Below are 16726 nucleotides of genomic sequence, written 5' to 3'. Positions count from 1 at the left end.
AATCGAATTAGCACACGAGGGTTTTCTATTCCCATTATGGCTTCTCACACTCTTCTCTACTTTATTTTTGTCCACGTCAGTATCATTTCACGACTGCATCATCCACCGTACGATGCTTAAACCCAAAACGATCTGGACCGTTGATGAACGTCTCTTATCTCCTTTCTCCCGTCGTAGTCGCAGGGGCTCGCAGCCGGTAAAGCGCATGAAGGATCTTCACACTTTTTCACCTTCTCTCTCTATTTCTATCTCTCTCTCTCTAACGAACCCTCTCTGGTAAGCTCTTCGCCATTTCTAATTGTCCTTCTTCTTCGTCTCTATTCTGTTTACTTTTTGGTTCTTCGTGTGTTCTGGAGATCCCTATCAGTATATATACTTGTGTTTACGCCGATTTGGTTCAGTTCAATTGAATTTTAGTTTCTGGGATTGGTAACGGATACGTGGATTTGTTGTGGTGATTAGCTCTGATCTAGGGTTTTTCTAGCTGTGTGTTCAATTTTGTTGGGGGTTGTTGGATTATGAGTAAGAGCTTATTTGATTTGGTTTAGTTGCAATGATTTTGTGATTTGTGATTAATGACTTAGTGGGATTTTGTTTGTTTGTTTTAATTGTAGCGGTGGTGATCTAGAAAATGGGAGATGGGACTGAGTTTGTGGTTAGGTCAGATAAGGAAGAGAATATAATAAAGATTGGTGAGGATGAGCAAGTAGTGAAGAATGACTTGGTGGGATCTGATGAAACTAGGGATGATAACGAAGATGAGGTTTTTGAGGAAGCTATTGGTTCAGAGGATGATGAGCAGGAGGAGGGTACAAAACGTGAATCTTTTGAAGCCGATCAGTTGCAAAAGGAGGATGAAAATGAAGTGGAGTATTTTGAAGAGGCTGTGGGTGATGATCTGGATGAAACAAGTAGCACTGAAGGGGCAGTGAAAGATTTGAAGGTTGATTATTCTGTGATTCCTAAAATGAATGGTGATAACGGGAAAGCAGGTGCGGAAAATTCTAATGGTCAAATTGAATCTAGCTTGGATGTTGTTGAGAACACTGAGATTGTTCATTCCAATGGTTCCACTTTAGCGTCTGAGGGTGAGACTATTGAAAACAGAAAGACTCATTCTTTTTTGGAAAATGGAGCAAACTCTCCTAAAAATAAAGATCTAGCGGCTGAAGTTATCTCAGAAGCTGTTGGGCCTGAGGAACCATGGGGTGATGGCATTGAAGTCGAAAGTTGGGAGGAAAGAGTTGATGCCATACGTACAGAAGAAGTGGTTAAGGGAAATGAAGGAGCAAATACGAATAGTGTTGAGAAGGGTTCAGTATGTATTGACAATGAGTCTGAGGCAAAAAGAATTGGTGAGACCGGTGTCGACTACACTAGTAAAATTGTTGAAAATGCTTCAGGTGATAAATCTGAGAACAATAGTATTGGAGTAGCAAGTACTGAGACTTCATCTCCATTGGATAATTCTAGTTCCAGGGATAAGGGAGGGGACAATACTTGTTTGAAACCAGAGCAACAGTTGCCTTCTTCGCCGAACTCAAATCTTGAGTCTATTGAACTTCACAGCAATAGTAGCTCCCCTGGGGTAAATTGTAGAGAACACGAGGCAGTTCAAAATGCTAACAGAGGACATGATGTTCAGCAGAGTCCTCAACCTAAAACGGAAGTTGAGAAGCAGCAAAGAAGCAGAGTAAATTTAGATCCAGAGATTAAGGAAAACTCGCATGTGGGTAGAGAATCTGAGGTAGTTAGTTCTGTTTCACCAACAGAGTCGAGAAGCAATCCTGCAGCATTACCACCTGCTCGTCCAGCAGGTCTTAGTCGTTCTTCTCCTCTTTTGGAACCTGCACCACGTGCTCCTCAACAGTCTCGTGTCAATGGAAATGTGTCTCACAATCAGTCTCAGCAAACTGAGGACTCAACCACTGCAGAGACTGATGAGCATGATGAGACCCGTGAGAAGCTTCAGTTGATCAGGGTAAAATTTTTGAGGCTTGCACATAGACTAGGGCAAACCCCGCATAATGTTGTAGTTGCTCAGGTTTTATACAGGCTTGGATTGGCTGAGCAGTTGAGGGGGAGAAATGGAAGCCGTGTTGGTGCTTTTAGTTTTGATCGTGCCAGTGCCATGGCAGAACAGCTTGAGGCATCTGGACAGGATCCACTTGATTTTTCTTGTACGATTATGGTGCTCGGTAAAAGTGGGGTTGGTAAAAGTGCAACAATCAATTCTATATTCGATGAAGTGAAATTTTGTACCGATGCATTCCAGATGGGGACAAAGAGGGTTCAAGATGTTGAGGGTTTTGTTCAGGGGATTAAGGTACGGGTGATTGACACTCCTGGTCTCTTACCTTCCTGGTCTGATCAAGCCAAGAATGAGAAGATCCTGAATTCTGTTAAGGCTTTCATCAAGAAGAGTCCACCTGACATTGTACTATATCTTGATAGGTTGGATATGCAAAGCAGAGATTCTGGTGACATGCCTCTCCTGCGCACCATCAGTGATGTTTTTGGTCCATCGATATGGTTTAATGCCATTGTGGGTTTGACTCATGCCGCTTCTGTTCCACCAGATGGCCCAAATGGCACTGCTTCTAGCTATGACATGTTTGTAACACAACGTTCTCATGTCATCCAGCAGGCCATTCGCCAAGCAGCTGGAGATATGAGGCTCATGAACCCTGTTTCTTTAGTTGAGAATCACTCTGCTTGCAGGACTAATCGGGCAGGCCAGAGAGTATTACCGAATGGCCAAGTGTGGAAGCCTCATTTGCTGTTACTCTCATTTGCATCCAAGATTCTAGCAGAAGCAAATGCTCTTCTGAAATTACAAGACAATATTCCCGGGAGACCATTTGTAGCTCGGTCCAAGGCTCCGCCATTACCATTTCTCCTTTCATCACTTCTGCAATCAAGACCACAACCGAAGCTTCCTGAACAACAGTATGGTGATGAAGAAGATGAAGATGATTTAGACGGATCATCAGATTCGGATGAAGAATCAGAGTATGACCAGCTTCCTCCCTTTAAGAGCCTGACTAAAGCTCAAATGGCTACGCTTAGTAGATCTCAGAAGAAGCAGTATCTAGATGAAATGGAGTACCGGGAGAAACTATTAATGAAGAAGCAAATGAAAGAGGAAAGAAAGAGACGTAAGATGTTTAAGAAATTTGCTGCAGAGATTAAAGATTTGCCTGATGGGTATAATGAAAATGTGGAAGAGGAGAGTGGTGGACCTGCATCAGTTCCAGTTCCCATGCCAGATTTATCTCTACCTGCGTCTTTTGACTCTGATAACCCGACTCACCGCTACCGCTACCTTGATTCCTCCAATCAGTGGCTTGTTAGGCCAGTCCTGGAAACTCATGGGTGGGATCATGATATTGGTTATGAAGGTGTGAATGCAGAACGCCTCTTCGTTGTAAAAGAAAAAATACCAATATCTGTCTCAGGCCAAGTCACAAAAGACAAGAAGGATGCAAATGTGCAGTTGGAAATGGCAAGCTCAGTTAAGCATGGAGAGGGTAAATCAACTTCCCTAGGTTTTGACATGCAAACTGTTGGAAAGGAATTGGCTTACACTCTTCGAAGTGAAACAAGATTCAACAACTTCAGGAGAAACAAAGCTGCAGCTGGTCTCTCTGTAACTCTCTTGGGTGATTCGGTTTCTGCGGGGCTGAAAGTCGAAGATAAGTTAATTGCTAGTAAATGGTTCAGAATGGTTATGTCTGGTGGAGCAATGACTAGTCGGGGAGATGTGGCTTATGGTGGTAGTTTAGAAGCTCAGTTGAGGGATAAAGATTATCCGCTTGGTCGGTTTTTGACTACTCTTGGACTTTCTGTTATGGATTGGCACGGTGATCTTGCTATAGGAGGGAACATACAGTCTCAGGTTCCCATTGGACGTTCCTCTAATTTAATTGCTCGTGCTAATCTGAATAATAGAGGAGCAGGGCAAGTGAGTGTCCGTGTAAACAGCTCAGAGCAGCTCCAACTTGCTATGGTTGCAATTGTTCCTCTCTTCAAAAAGCTACTTAGTTATTATTCCCCACAAACGCAATATGGACAATGATGAAGAATATATAGGCTGATTTCACTTCCATCCCTTTGCAATGGAGAATTAGGAAATGATTAGTCACAAGAACACGTTAGAGTGAGTTGAAAAGGTACAAAACCTGATATCTATGGATCTATATCTTGCTTTGTTTGCTGATTTCGGTCTTTTTGGTTTTTCATAATGGAGTTTGCATTTTTGCTGATGTTGGTGTGGTTTGGTTTTGAGCAGGAGTTGTTTGCTAGCAAAGAGACCAATCGTTGGAGGAAATCTTGTGTCTTGAAATAGCCAGAACATAACACGTTCCCTGCCTGATATATACTAGCTCAGTGGTTGTTCATTTCCTTCTATTTCTAAAACTTTGTGATCTCTATTATGAATGAAGCATATCTATTTTTGTTCATGTTCCTCTCTCGTTTAGTCCTTTCTTTAGTCAATGGCGCATCAGATAATCATATTCATATTTGTGTGGGATGTTAAATTTGACTTATGTTTAAATACATCGTACACAATACACAGATGTACAACATTTTAGGCTTTGCAGCAATAAATACTGGTTTTATGCTTAAGAAAGATGTAAACAAGTACAAATAGGGGACTATAATAATAGTCTATAAATTTTCCAATGAATCCAAGTATAGACTTTTATAGTATTACAAAAGGTACCCTAGAACAATGGAAGAAAGGAAGATAGTGTCTGTAGAGTATGTAAGCAAAAAAAAACACACCCAATCAGTTGCAGACTGTGAATCTGCAGGTCCCGGAATTAGCCTTGATGAAACGAATAGCAGTTATGAGAACATCGTGCTGCGAGTTCCCGAGGAGAGCCAAATTGGTATGTGTGATGACAGAGATGGAATTGTAAGGAAAGCCAAGAGAGTTGTATGAATTGAGTAATGCAGTTGTTGCCTCTCTTAGGAGTGTCTTATAGGCTTCTCCTCGACCGTCAAGCGCTTCCCTTATCGTCATATCAGTACCGTATCTCCTCCCAGCCACTAGCCCGAATGCAACAGCGACCTTTGTGTCGGGGCCTATAGCTCTCCAGTAGCATCTGTACTCAGGTTTCATCCACAACCTATATACATATATATCACAAAGCCAAAATGTTATGGGAATTATATGAAACAGAGGTCAGGCAAGATGTGAATGGATTAGAGAGAAAGCTCACTGGTGAGAACAAGCTGATGCCTCTACAAATGGCATTGGAGGGATTGGAGGCAAAGGTGGAAGCTTAAACTGAGGAGGTGATGTAACTGGAGGAGGACTTACGACCGGGACCTGAGGAGGAGGCAATGTAGCTGGAGGAGGATTCATGACCGGGACCTGAGGAGGTGGCTTGACTTGTGGCACCTGCGGAGGAGGCTTGACCGGCACCTGAGGAGGTGGCATTACCGGGACTTGAGGAGGAGGCATGACCGTTGGTGATTTAGGACAAAAAGACCTGGGCTGAAGTGGCTGAGCAAGAAGCGCATCGGTAGCAAACGTTTCAACCCCAAAAAAGCTGAACATTAGTTTAAGTTTCTGAGCAGGACCTGAAGCAATGCTGCAACTATTTGGGTCTTGTTGAGCTCCATTGTCTGAAACCTGAGCATAACAGTTACTCAGATCCGGTGTCCCATCAAATCTCATCACATAACCTCCAAGCCAATTAGTAGTCTCTTCTCTCGACATATAGACCTGTCCATTTCCATCAGAACATGTAACACTAACCTTGACCCCTGCAGCATATTAACAAACACATCTTAAGGAACACAAGCAGAGCTAGACAACAATGTAAAAATGTTATTAACTATTATTACCGGAGACAGGAACATCGAACAAAGATCTCTCTCCATCCTTGCATTGGTCACAAAATACCGAGCCTGTGACCGTGGCATATCCGGCTACTTCATTAGCGACTAAACAAAGAATGAGAAAGGATACAAAGAGGAAATTATTATGATATGGATCCATTGATGCTCAGAAGCTATAAGCAATAAAGAATAAGAAGAGATGTGTAGTTATGGTGTAGTCTTTAAAAGGCAGACGATAAAAAAGAGTAAATAAAAAGCTCTTCTCCAACCATCAACTGCTAAATATTAATTGAGTTTGTTGACAAAGACATTTTTTTTAAACAAAAACAGTGTTTATGTGTATGAACATGAGAGCATCCGTACGAGTCAAGAATATTAATGTTCCAGCCTCCAAATTTCGTAATGGACTCTTAATGATCTCCCTAACCTTATGTGCTGAGCAATAAATTTTGCTGTTCTTTTTATAGTATATATATTTTAGTGGCTTTGGAAGGTGTTGTGTTGGCTCTAACGCAATCAATACAATCGAGACTTTGTATGAATATGGTGGTTGTGTCAAAGCCTTTTACGAGATAATGGTTGTGTCAAGCTGTTAACTAATGTGTGAACACAGTTCCACACAGAACATGTGAAGTGTGAATAAAAAAAGAGAAGAAATAAATTTTACACGACCCTACCCGCACGTATTTTTACAAGTTTTTAACATATTGTACACTGCTCTTGAAATTTTCTTGGAGATGTTTGGCTGTTTTCTTGATATAAGAAGGATCTTGCAGTGTAGGAATGTGTCATGCAATTTGTATCTGTTATGCTGAATCAAAAGATGTTTATTTTATTGTTATATTATTTCACATCAAGACTTCCCTTCTTCCATGATGGTAAACAAGTTAATCAGGTTGAGAAAATACGAATATACAACACTACTAGTCTACGACATATGGTGTAAAGCTACGACATCTCATTGCAAATAAGAGTGTTATTTCTTTTAGATTTTTTGTTTTTCCAATTTATCGACGATACATATTATGTTTCACAATGAATGTTATTTTGAGATGTTTCACAATTCACACAAATAATGAGATTTTTAGTCTTAAAACTGTAAAACAAAATTAAAACCTTAAAGCAATATTTTTCTAGCAAACGGAGGATTTTTTTTTTTTTTTTTTTTTTGTGTGAAACGAAGAGAATAGTATCTAACGTAAAAACTTATGTATACTAGATAAGGACCCGTCCGATGTGCGGATTTAAATTTTTTTAAATAAAATGAAATTTAATAAAAATATATTACAACTTATTGTACATTGTTTATAATTTTTTTTTGCTATAATACACTAATTTATATTTATTTACAAATCTTTTATGTATGTTACCAGTAAAATTGTATATTTTACATCTAGGTATACTGTATGTTACAAATATTTTATTTATCACCACCTAGAAAATGTCTATATGAACAAATTAAGCCAACTATTATAAGTCTCTTTACTTTCACTTTTGCATAGTTTCTTTAATCACTAAAATTGTTGGCTCAAAAAATATTTCGAATAAAAAATAAATTACATCACAATAGTGTATGACCAACCATGCAGAGAACCTCGGTTCTGTCCTCTTCCCATATAGAGAGAATCTTACGTCCAACCTCCTCCACCATGCAGAGAACCTTGGCTCCGCCTTCATCCCTTGGAGAGATAGTCTTGCGTGCAACCTCTCCCACCTTCCTCTCTTAGGGGAGATAATCTTGCTTCCAACCTCATCCATCATAGAGAAAACCTCGGCTCTGCCCTCCTCCTGTGTGGAGAGAACATGTTCACGTCTTTTAGCTATCTCAAAGTGGCTTGCTCCAGCAACTAATGAAACTAAAGACCATTTTCCAACGTCACAAAATATTTTGATAGTAAATACTGTTAAATTTCCCAATATATTCGTGGAAGTTTCTTTGACCCACCATGATGTAGCCTCTGTTTCCGAGCTCCTATGGATCTATCAACAACGGTTTATGTTTTTACAATCTATCTATGTTTGTTGTAAGCTTGTGTTTGATTAGCCTATTTTATCCAACTATTAGGTTGATTGATGATCTTTTCCTTTTTATCTCTTTTTCGGATTGAACGAATGGTAACAATTATGTTTGCACAAAAAGGTCTATGACCAACCAACCAATAAGGTTGAGAAATCAGAAGAAGATTAATTTGACATAATTAAAGAAATAATAGAAAATTAGAAGCGGTAATACATGAATCTCAAATAATTCAGAGATGAAAATATAGAGATGAAAATATAAATAAAATAAATTAGTCTACAACTACTACAATAAATTTTAAAATACAGTATTAGAGAAAAGAAGATGCATATATTAATCTTCCATTTTTTTTTTGGGTCAACATATTAATCTTACCTATTCCTAATTGAAAAAGGAGAATGTAGGAGTATATTTGGTTTAAAAAAGTAAGGAAAATTTGCTTTCCCATTGAAAAAGTTTCACCGATAGAACAAAGTTGAAAGCAATATTTTTGAATCAAACTTCTCCACCTTCCTCACTCGGGGAGATTACTTTGCGTCCAACTTCCTCCACCTTTCTCCCTTAGGGAGATAACCTTGCGTCCAACCTCCTCCACCATAGAGAGAACATCATCTCTGCCCTTCTCATGTGTGGAGAGAACATGTTCACGCCTTTTAGCTATCTCAAAATGGCTTGCTCCAACAACCAATAAAACTAAAGACTCTTTTATAACATCACAAAATCTTTTGATAGTAACTAATGTTAAATTTTCCAATGTATTTGTGACAGTGTTTTTGACACCATGATGTAGCCTTTCTCTCTAGAACGCCCCGACTGCCACCTTGCTTACTGAACCCATGTCCACAGGCCCACTTTCCTTAGTGGGCTTCACGTCTACTCCTGGTCCATCCATATCCGACGGCTGGTTTGTTAAGTCTGGGAAGCTTTAAATACTTGTTTACCGACCCTACAAATTCCATATGATCTTTCCATGTGTTTTGTCCTCGCACAGTTCCGACAATCACTTCCCGAAAGGTTATCCATCCTGAAATATTATTTATAAAATTGAACATTTTCCTTAATAGAACAAAATTATTAAAAACATTTTACTAATAGAACAAAATTGAAAGTAATATTTCTGAATAAATTATTTATAAAATTAGAATTTAGAATTAAATGTATATTTTTTTTAATCCCATTTCTATTTTTTCGTAGAATGAATAACTTCAAATTAACAATAAATGTTATAATTTCGAATTTTATGAAATATATATATATATATAATCTCCTTATAATTATCTAAAAAAACTTTGTATTTTTTTTATAAATTCTGTAATTTTTGATAATTATCTTCTTACATTATTAATACTTTTTAAAACAAAATATTTTATTTTTGTTGTAATCAAATTTCTTCTATTAAATATTACCTTTTATACATGTCAAAATTTGATAATTTGACACATGTCAAAATTTTGTTAATGACTAACTTTCAAAAACCAATTTTATATAATAATATTTTATTTATATCATTCCAATTTCGGTTTGGGTTTGTAATTTTCTAAAGTATATCCTTAAATATTTAGAAAAAAATACTCAGTATATAGAAAAAAATACTCAGTATAACATAAATATAAACTAGATTGGTTTTTTTTTTCCCAACTTATTTCCATTGGAAAATCGGCGCTTTAATTCCTCTTTTGCAATAGTGAAGAGGGATTAAAAAAAGAAAGAAGATTGTGAGGTGTAAAATTTTCTCTCTCTTCTCTCTCTTTCATCTTTCAGAGAGAAAGAATTTTTTTTTCCGTTTTCGCTTAGCCGGTGTTTCTTTTGCGGTGACTTTTGTCACGTTTAAAGCGGTGTTGGCTGGCTTTGTTTCCGGCATAGATGGTTTCGTTAGCATCTTTGGCCGGCTATGTTTCTGATATCGGTGGTTTCATCAACACCGGTGGTCGGCTCTGTACTCCGGCATCGAACGGCTTCTTTAGCGTTGATGGTTGGCTTATCTCTAGTGGTCTCTCCGCTACTTTTGGCTCCGGTTTTTTCCGGATTTAGTATTTTCTTTTCTCTCCTTGGATTTCAATTGTGTATCGGTTTCAATTGGTTTTAATTGCATAAATCATCCTTTAATCTGAGTTTGCAATTCGCTGGTCCTCCCTTTCTTAAGGGGCTCGATTTGGTTGGGAGTTGTGGATTGGTGTCTCTCTTGGCTCTTTGGGATGATTTAGAAGCAATTAGAGTAATTGATGGTATAATTCATATGTTGATACTTGTTGGATGGAGGCAGTTTGTTTGTTTTGCAGGTTCAATGATGGAAGCTTTGATCCAATCTAGATTTGTTGAAAGGAAGTTATGTTGTTTAGAATCTGGAGTTCAAAGCTTTAGCCTAGTTTTTTTGGATTCTAAAAGGTTCGAAGAAAAGCTTGTGTTTGGTAATTCCTTGAAGATTGAAAAGATGCTAACTAAAGATGAAGAAGATTTTCAGATTTGCATAAAGTGGAGTCTTATTCTCATCAAGCTAAACTGGATTCTTGCCTTTATTTCTTTGGGCAAAGATTGAGTTCGATCGAGCAGTCAGTTTTCCGACGATTTCGGCCGGACTATATGCTTTCCGGCGACACATCAACTGCCGGTTATCGGAGATTTCCACCCCCTTCGTCTTTTCTCCTCATGTCTTCCAACTTGTTCTCCAAAAGCCACGTGTACTTTGCGCTGAATTATCAGCTTTTCCTTCTGTCTAGGGTTCCTTTATGATCTTTGTTTTGTTTTATTAGGTCTGTTGACTGTGGTGTGTTTATTTGAGCTTTGTAAATGTTGGGCCCGTCACAATTGGCTTTGGCGTTGTGGTTTAAGGCTTTCTCGTATACTCTCTCCGTTTCAAAATATAAGATGTTTTGGCTAAAAACACGCATAATAAGGAAGGTCTATTTTTTAAAAGTTTAACAAATCAAAAACAAGACTGCATAAAACAATTAATAAAAAAATATGAAATTAATCTAAAAGTTGCCTAGAAAGTTGAAGATATCTTATATTATGAAACAAACCAAAACCTCTAAAATATTTTATATTTTGAAAGAGAAGAGTAATAAATAAGACAGTTGCGAAAAAAATAAATTTATTTTTTTTTCTTTTCCAGGTTGCTTCGGATTCAGGGAAACCCCAATGGGAAGTTATATTTGTGGAGCTCTTAAATTTTTTGATTACTATATTATGCACTTTTAGAGAATAAGAACTCTGGGATTCCTAATTAAATTTTTTCCCTCGAATGGTGGGTTATAATTTTGAGTCTCTTAATTTGATTTTTTTTTTTAAATTAAAAAATTAAAATAGAATATGAAATTATTGCATTTCTCAGATTTTATAAATATGAGATTTTTTTTGCATTTCATAAATTTTTAAAAGAGATTTGACTTTATTAATTTCCTCAAGAGTGAGTCCCTTTGTCTTTGCATCTTTGGCAAAATGGAGAATGTGAAGACCAGAGACAAAAGAAACAAAATATGGAACAGATCAACAAAGCAAACTGTCGAAACTCTAATCTTCTAGATTGATGTTAAAAACTTGACATAACTAATTCCATTCCTATGAGCTGGAACATCGGACTGCTTTCTTTTGCCCCGGGAGATAGAAGGCTGATTAGACAAGACCCCAGTACCATGAAGTGAGACCCTTGAGCTGCAACTAGAAAAATGACTCATTGTTGATGCAGGTGCATCTGCGAAGAGGTATATCAAGATGAAACCAACAAAAGATGGAAGAATATATACATCACAAGCAGCCGAGAGAATTTTCTTAAGCATCTATCCATTAAGCAATCTAAACGAAAACCTTAATCAAGTTAATTTAATATCCTTGCAAATACCAAATTCTCAGCCTGAAGACTCCACCAAACCCACTCTACCTACTAGTGTCAACAACTGCAATCAAGTTTTCATCTTTGCGCCACATCAAATTGATCCAGATAACTAAAGAGAAGAGGGTTTGTATCAACTTCCTAATTACTCAGTTTAAGTTCTTAATGATAATAAACTAGGGATGGTCTTTCAATACCCAAAGATTGGCTGCCCAGATTCTATCACACTTAGACACTCCATACCCAAAGATTGGCTGCACACAAAGATAAAAAAGCACAATTTAACAATAGTCAACACAAGAGAGACACAAATTTTTCTTCAGAGTCTTCAAGAACACCAATCTAAAATATAAGACCGTTTATATATAACATTCAGTTATCTAGTTTATTGACTAAAAAGATGCATCCATATATAAGTTACAGAGACAATCCATCGAGAATTGTTCTGTTATCTGCTCTGCTATGAATGTAAGTCAAATTCAAAGGCTTCTCAGCAACCCTTACTGTGTTCATGAACTGAAACCTAACATCCTGTAACCCAAAAACACCCTGACCAAATTAGATTACACCTACCCTAGATAAACCCCACAACTCTTAGTTCTACTGCAATTGTTTGTGTTCTGCCTCAATTCTTCAGAAATTAAACTGATTTGAATCAATCAATTGAAAATAAAGGAACTTTCACTTAATTAAAAGGGGAGAAGCAAAGAGTTGTTTTTTATACCTTCTTAGGGACGTTGTACTCGACATGAACGAACCAGGCTTCTCGACGGCGAGAGAGAGGCCGTTCAAAGTAAGGCTGACGTTGAGGGTAGCATCGGTCATTCGCGAGTTCAAGTTCGGGAGAGAGAGTTTCTCGGGAGAGGAAGACGAAAAAAAAAAATCAATCGACCAAAAAACAAAATTCTCAATTAAATGGTTTTACCCAATAATTAGCTGACACGTCACAGGTCTTATATGTATATTGAGGTTACTAAATAAGACGACCTCTTGTTTTTTTTTCTTCTTTCTGATTTTTTTTTCCCGCTTTTCTCCTAAAGCCTCTCTTAAAACCCCCGTTGGGGATAACATCAAATTTGTTTTTTTCTGGATATAGAAAAGATGAATCATTTAAACCAATATTATTATGATATGGTTTTTGGAACGATCAGCTCAATTCGGTTTTGATCAGTTTATCGACACCATTGAACATCCTAACATTATATATATGGTAACGCAAAGAAATGGAATTGGGCCTCAAAAATTGTAGTGTACAATATTGTATAAATGGGCCGTCCTTACAAACTCATATTTTGGTTCTGGTTTCACTTTCTTCCTCGTGTGCAAAACATGACCACATAGCAAAAAGACTTAAACGAAAAATATCAACAAAGTTACACCCTTTTCCATGCCCTGACACCTAAAAGCCAAACCAATAACATCCATTTCATATAAAAACAATATACTTTCTTTTGGTTGTCCTATATTTTTGGTCTCTCAATTATAATAATATTATTTTGAAAAATTCTTATTTTTAGTATGAATATTATTGTCTATTTGTATTTAGTCCCCCGAATAAAATAATAATATTTTTAAAGTTTAAATATTAATTATATAAAGTTGAAAAACAAAAACATACAATTAAGACATTAAAAATATAAAACATGAAAACATCAAAAGAAAAACAAACATTTTATTCAAGTCATAGAAATTTGAAAATTAATCTTCATTATCTCGAAGATGTCCAAAGTTACTCCAAATATGCTCAATCAAATCATGTTTTAGTTGGTCATGGGCTTGTTTATCCCGAAGTCTTGTTTGACGAGTAATCGTAGTGCTGATATTTGAACCCATACCGGCTGCACCAACAGTATATGTCATTGAACAAGGTTAAGTTGTGAATATGCATCTCTTACGTATCTAAACCTATTTTCCTTACGTATCTCAGAAACTACATTCTCTAACATAACCATCTTCTGTTCATAGTCATTGAACAAGGTTAAGTAATCTACCTTCTCAGCCATCACTTCATATCGTCTATCACCATTACAGCCACATCCCACCACTTGTGAATATGCATCTCTCCATCATCGACATTTGGACATGTGAAGAACCTGCAATAAGTGAAAGAGTTAGCATATATAGCGAAACTTATACTTGCAATAAGTAACAAAACATAAAGACCTAACAACCAATGTCTAATCACAATTTATGACAAGTACACATTACAACTACCAAATTAAACAAGAAACTATGAACAAACCAGACCAAAATGTCACCAACCAGGACCAGCTAGTTCGTATACATTTCACACCTAGTTCGTATACATTACACACCTACCATATCAATTACACAACAATCACAATTTATGAGAAGTACACATTACAACTACCAAATTAAAAACTATAATCCTTTATCAATTAAGACAAAAAAACAAAAGTTTTAGCAAAATCAATGTAAAAAACAGTTTAGCAACCATACGATTTAGTAAACTGTCAATAGCAAACGACAGAGACACAGAGACGTTGATAATAAGTTGAACTTCGACATACTTATACAGAAACGAATCGACCTTTACACAGAGACAACTCGACCTTTACACAGAGACAAACCGATATTTACACAGAGACAAATCGATTTTTACACATGATTAAACAGAACGATTGAAACAAGGTATATACAGACACTAATCGACCTTTACACAGAGACAAATCGATCACCCTTAAGCAAATCAGCAAAATAAGACAAACCTTATTAAGTCATAACCCTAATTCGATAACCCTAATTCGATAATCAGCGATAATGAACGAAACCTCAAATTGGGGGAAGAAGACAAACCTTATTCAGCACGATTGAACCGCCGGACAAGCTTCGGGAGACAGAGAAGATCACTTTCGGCTTGAAATCGGCACTGGTTTGATGAGAGACACGAAAGATTGGCTTCGGGAATTCGTCGAGACAAATCGGGAGAGAAGATCGGACTGGCTTCGGGAGACATAGAAGATCGGCTTCGGTAATTCATCAAGAACTTCCGGTGAGAAGAACGGATCGGCTTTGGGAAATCGTCGAGGATCGGTTTCGGTTTATCGTCGCCGTCGAGATAGAAGAAAGAAGTCGAGAACTTTCTCTCGCGAAATTGTTTTGTTTTAACCCTAGACAAATTCTACTACCAATCACAATAAACCACGTGTCCAAGTCGACGGACGAAAAACGTCCCAAAATAAGAATCGTTTCTTCGATATTGGGCCTTTTTTGATTTATTTAAAGGGACGGCCCAAGTGTACGCCGTTGCACATGGTCTAAGTCTACTTCACATAAACATTATTGTATACGAAACTTGACTATTCTAAGATGCATAAGCTTTTAGTGCTTTACCATAATATCCAATTACAACTCAAGTCTACTGCTTATATGAAGCTTCGATTCTTAAGAAGATGATGCTTAATAATAGTAGAAGAAGTAATAATAACAAACCTAAGAAGAATTATTCTCATTTTTATTCAATGGTAGCCAAACTCATAACGATCACAAGAGCAAAAAGTAAAAAAAAACATATAAGTCCAAAAGAACACAGAAAAAGGACATCAAAAGAAACAATACAAAGCTACCATTGTAATACTCATCATCACAACTCTCTCTCTCTCAGAGACAAGACAGATCTAAGAGATCTGACCACAGTCAGCAATGACAACAGGCTTGGAGGTCCTTCCAGCATCAGATCCAACCTTCTCAATATCTCTAACAACATTCAAACCCTCAACAACTTGACCAAACACAACATGTTTCCCATCGAGCCACGATGTCTTCTCAGTACAGATAAAAAACTGAGATCCGTTCGTGTTCGGACCAGCGTTTGCCATAGACAATATACCTGGTCCGGTATGCTTCTTGATAAAGTTCTCGTCTTTAAACTTCAACCCGTAGATAGACTCGCCTCCGGTTCCGTTCCCGGCTGTGAAGTCACCTCCTTGGCACATGAATTTGGGGATCACACGGTGAAAGCTCGATCCTTTGTAGTGCAACGGCTTGCCGGATTTGCCCACTCCTCTCTCTCTGGTACAGAGTGCTCTGAAATTCTCGGCGGTCTCTGGTGTTGTGTCTGCGTAAAGCTCCATCACGATCCGACCAGCTAGTTTCCCACCGACGGTCATGTCGAAGAAAACTTTAGGGTTTGCCATGATCTGATCGGAGAAGACGACGATGAAGAAGAAAGGTTTGTGTTTGGTTTGGTGTTTTGTTGTGAATATGAATGTGAGAGATTAGGGTTTTGTACTGTTTTATATAGGGGAAGGCTAGTGAAAAGGAAATATTTTTGTGACCGTTGATTTGTACACGTGTAAAGAGATTAAGAGGGTTGTGTTAACTGTGGTTAGTGTTGAATCTAACTAGGGTTAAAAGTTGCGTGGATCCAAGGCAGAGAATATTGTGTGTTTGTTTCCTGCTTTTTTACTGGATAGATATTTGACTGAAGTAACGATGCCGTTTTATTCCTTTAGTTATGGGCCAAGAATAGTGAAGTCTAATGTGTTAATAAAAAGCCCATTGGTTTTGGAGCTAAGTTTTTGTGAACGCTTTTATAATTTTTTTTCTTACAATTTTTGTAATCAGGCCTTCAAAATCTTTTACATGTATATCTCAAATTTGTTATATATACGTATATCAATTTGTAACATAACAAAAGTTCCGTTGTAGCACTATCGTTAAACCTTACTGGAACAGTAATCTTTTGGGTTCAAAGCCCGGCAAGGAAAATTCTTTTGATAGATCCAATTAATAAATTCTTCACTATATATATTTTTTTTGGGTTAAATTTCAAACGATAGTTCTAGCTATTGTTTATACAGGGTTTCAATTGCTCCTCAAAATCTGGCACAGGGACATGCCACATGTCATATGCGACGTGTTCATGATGTTTATGAATTTATGGCCATTCTCATGATCAAAGTAAATAGAAATGTTGAAAAATTAAAGAAAAACATATGAAAACATCTGAAACGAAACAATATATTCGATCCAGCCACAAAATTAACGAGTAGCAAAAATAA

The 16726-nt window shown here is 37.3% G+C and overlaps 3 protein-coding genes and 1 long non-coding RNA gene across 6 annotated transcripts; 2 read left to right on the top strand and 2 right to left on the bottom strand.

The window, feature by feature from the left end:
* LOC104766961 (translocase of chloroplast 132, chloroplastic) lies at positions 165-4463 on the top strand. 3 transcript variants are annotated; one of them, XM_010490931.1, is made up of 3 exons: positions 165-276; positions 615-4172; positions 4292-4463. In XM_010490931.1, exon 2 carries the CDS (start codon positions 632-634, stop codon positions 4076-4078), a length of 3447 nt encoding a protein of 1148 aa, XP_010489233.1. In that variant the 5' UTR covers positions 165-276; positions 615-631; the 3' UTR covers positions 4079-4172; positions 4292-4463. The 3 variants fall into 3 exon arrangements, with proteins under 3 accessions (XP_010489233.1, XP_010489234.1, XP_010489235.1); XM_010490932.2 differs by having other exon boundaries at positions 609-4172; XM_010490933.2 differs by lacking the exon at positions 165-276 and adding an exon at positions 296-522.
* Positions 4598-6079, bottom strand: LOC104766960 (protodermal factor 1-like). Its single transcript, XM_010490929.1, has 3 exons — positions 5860-6079; positions 5229-5778; positions 4598-5135 (listed from the first exon to the last, which is right to left on the bottom strand). Exons 1-3 carry the CDS (start codon positions 6011-6013, stop codon positions 4793-4795), a joined length of 1047 nt encoding a protein of 348 aa, XP_010489231.1. The 5' UTR covers positions 6014-6079; the 3' UTR covers positions 4598-4792.
* LOC104766959 lies at positions 9538-10715 on the top strand. The gene is made up of 2 exons (XR_764157.2): positions 9538-10258; positions 10335-10715. It is a non-coding gene; the product is annotated as an uncharacterized LOC104766959 (long non-coding RNA).
* Positions 15145-15892, bottom strand: LOC104766957 (peptidyl-prolyl cis-trans isomerase CYP19-1-like). The gene has a single exon (XM_010490928.2). It carries the CDS (start codon positions 15857-15859, stop codon positions 15341-15343), a length of 519 nt encoding a protein of 172 aa, XP_010489230.1. The 5' UTR covers positions 15860-15892; the 3' UTR covers positions 15145-15340.

This window comes from Camelina sativa, chromosome 19, assembly GCF_000633955.1.
Source record: "Camelina sativa cultivar DH55 chromosome 19, Cs, whole genome shotgun sequence".
In the NCBI taxonomy this organism is placed as follows: Eukaryota; Viridiplantae; Streptophyta; class Magnoliopsida; order Brassicales; family Brassicaceae; genus Camelina; species Camelina sativa.
This window is presented reverse-complemented; position numbering and strand designations above follow the sequence as displayed.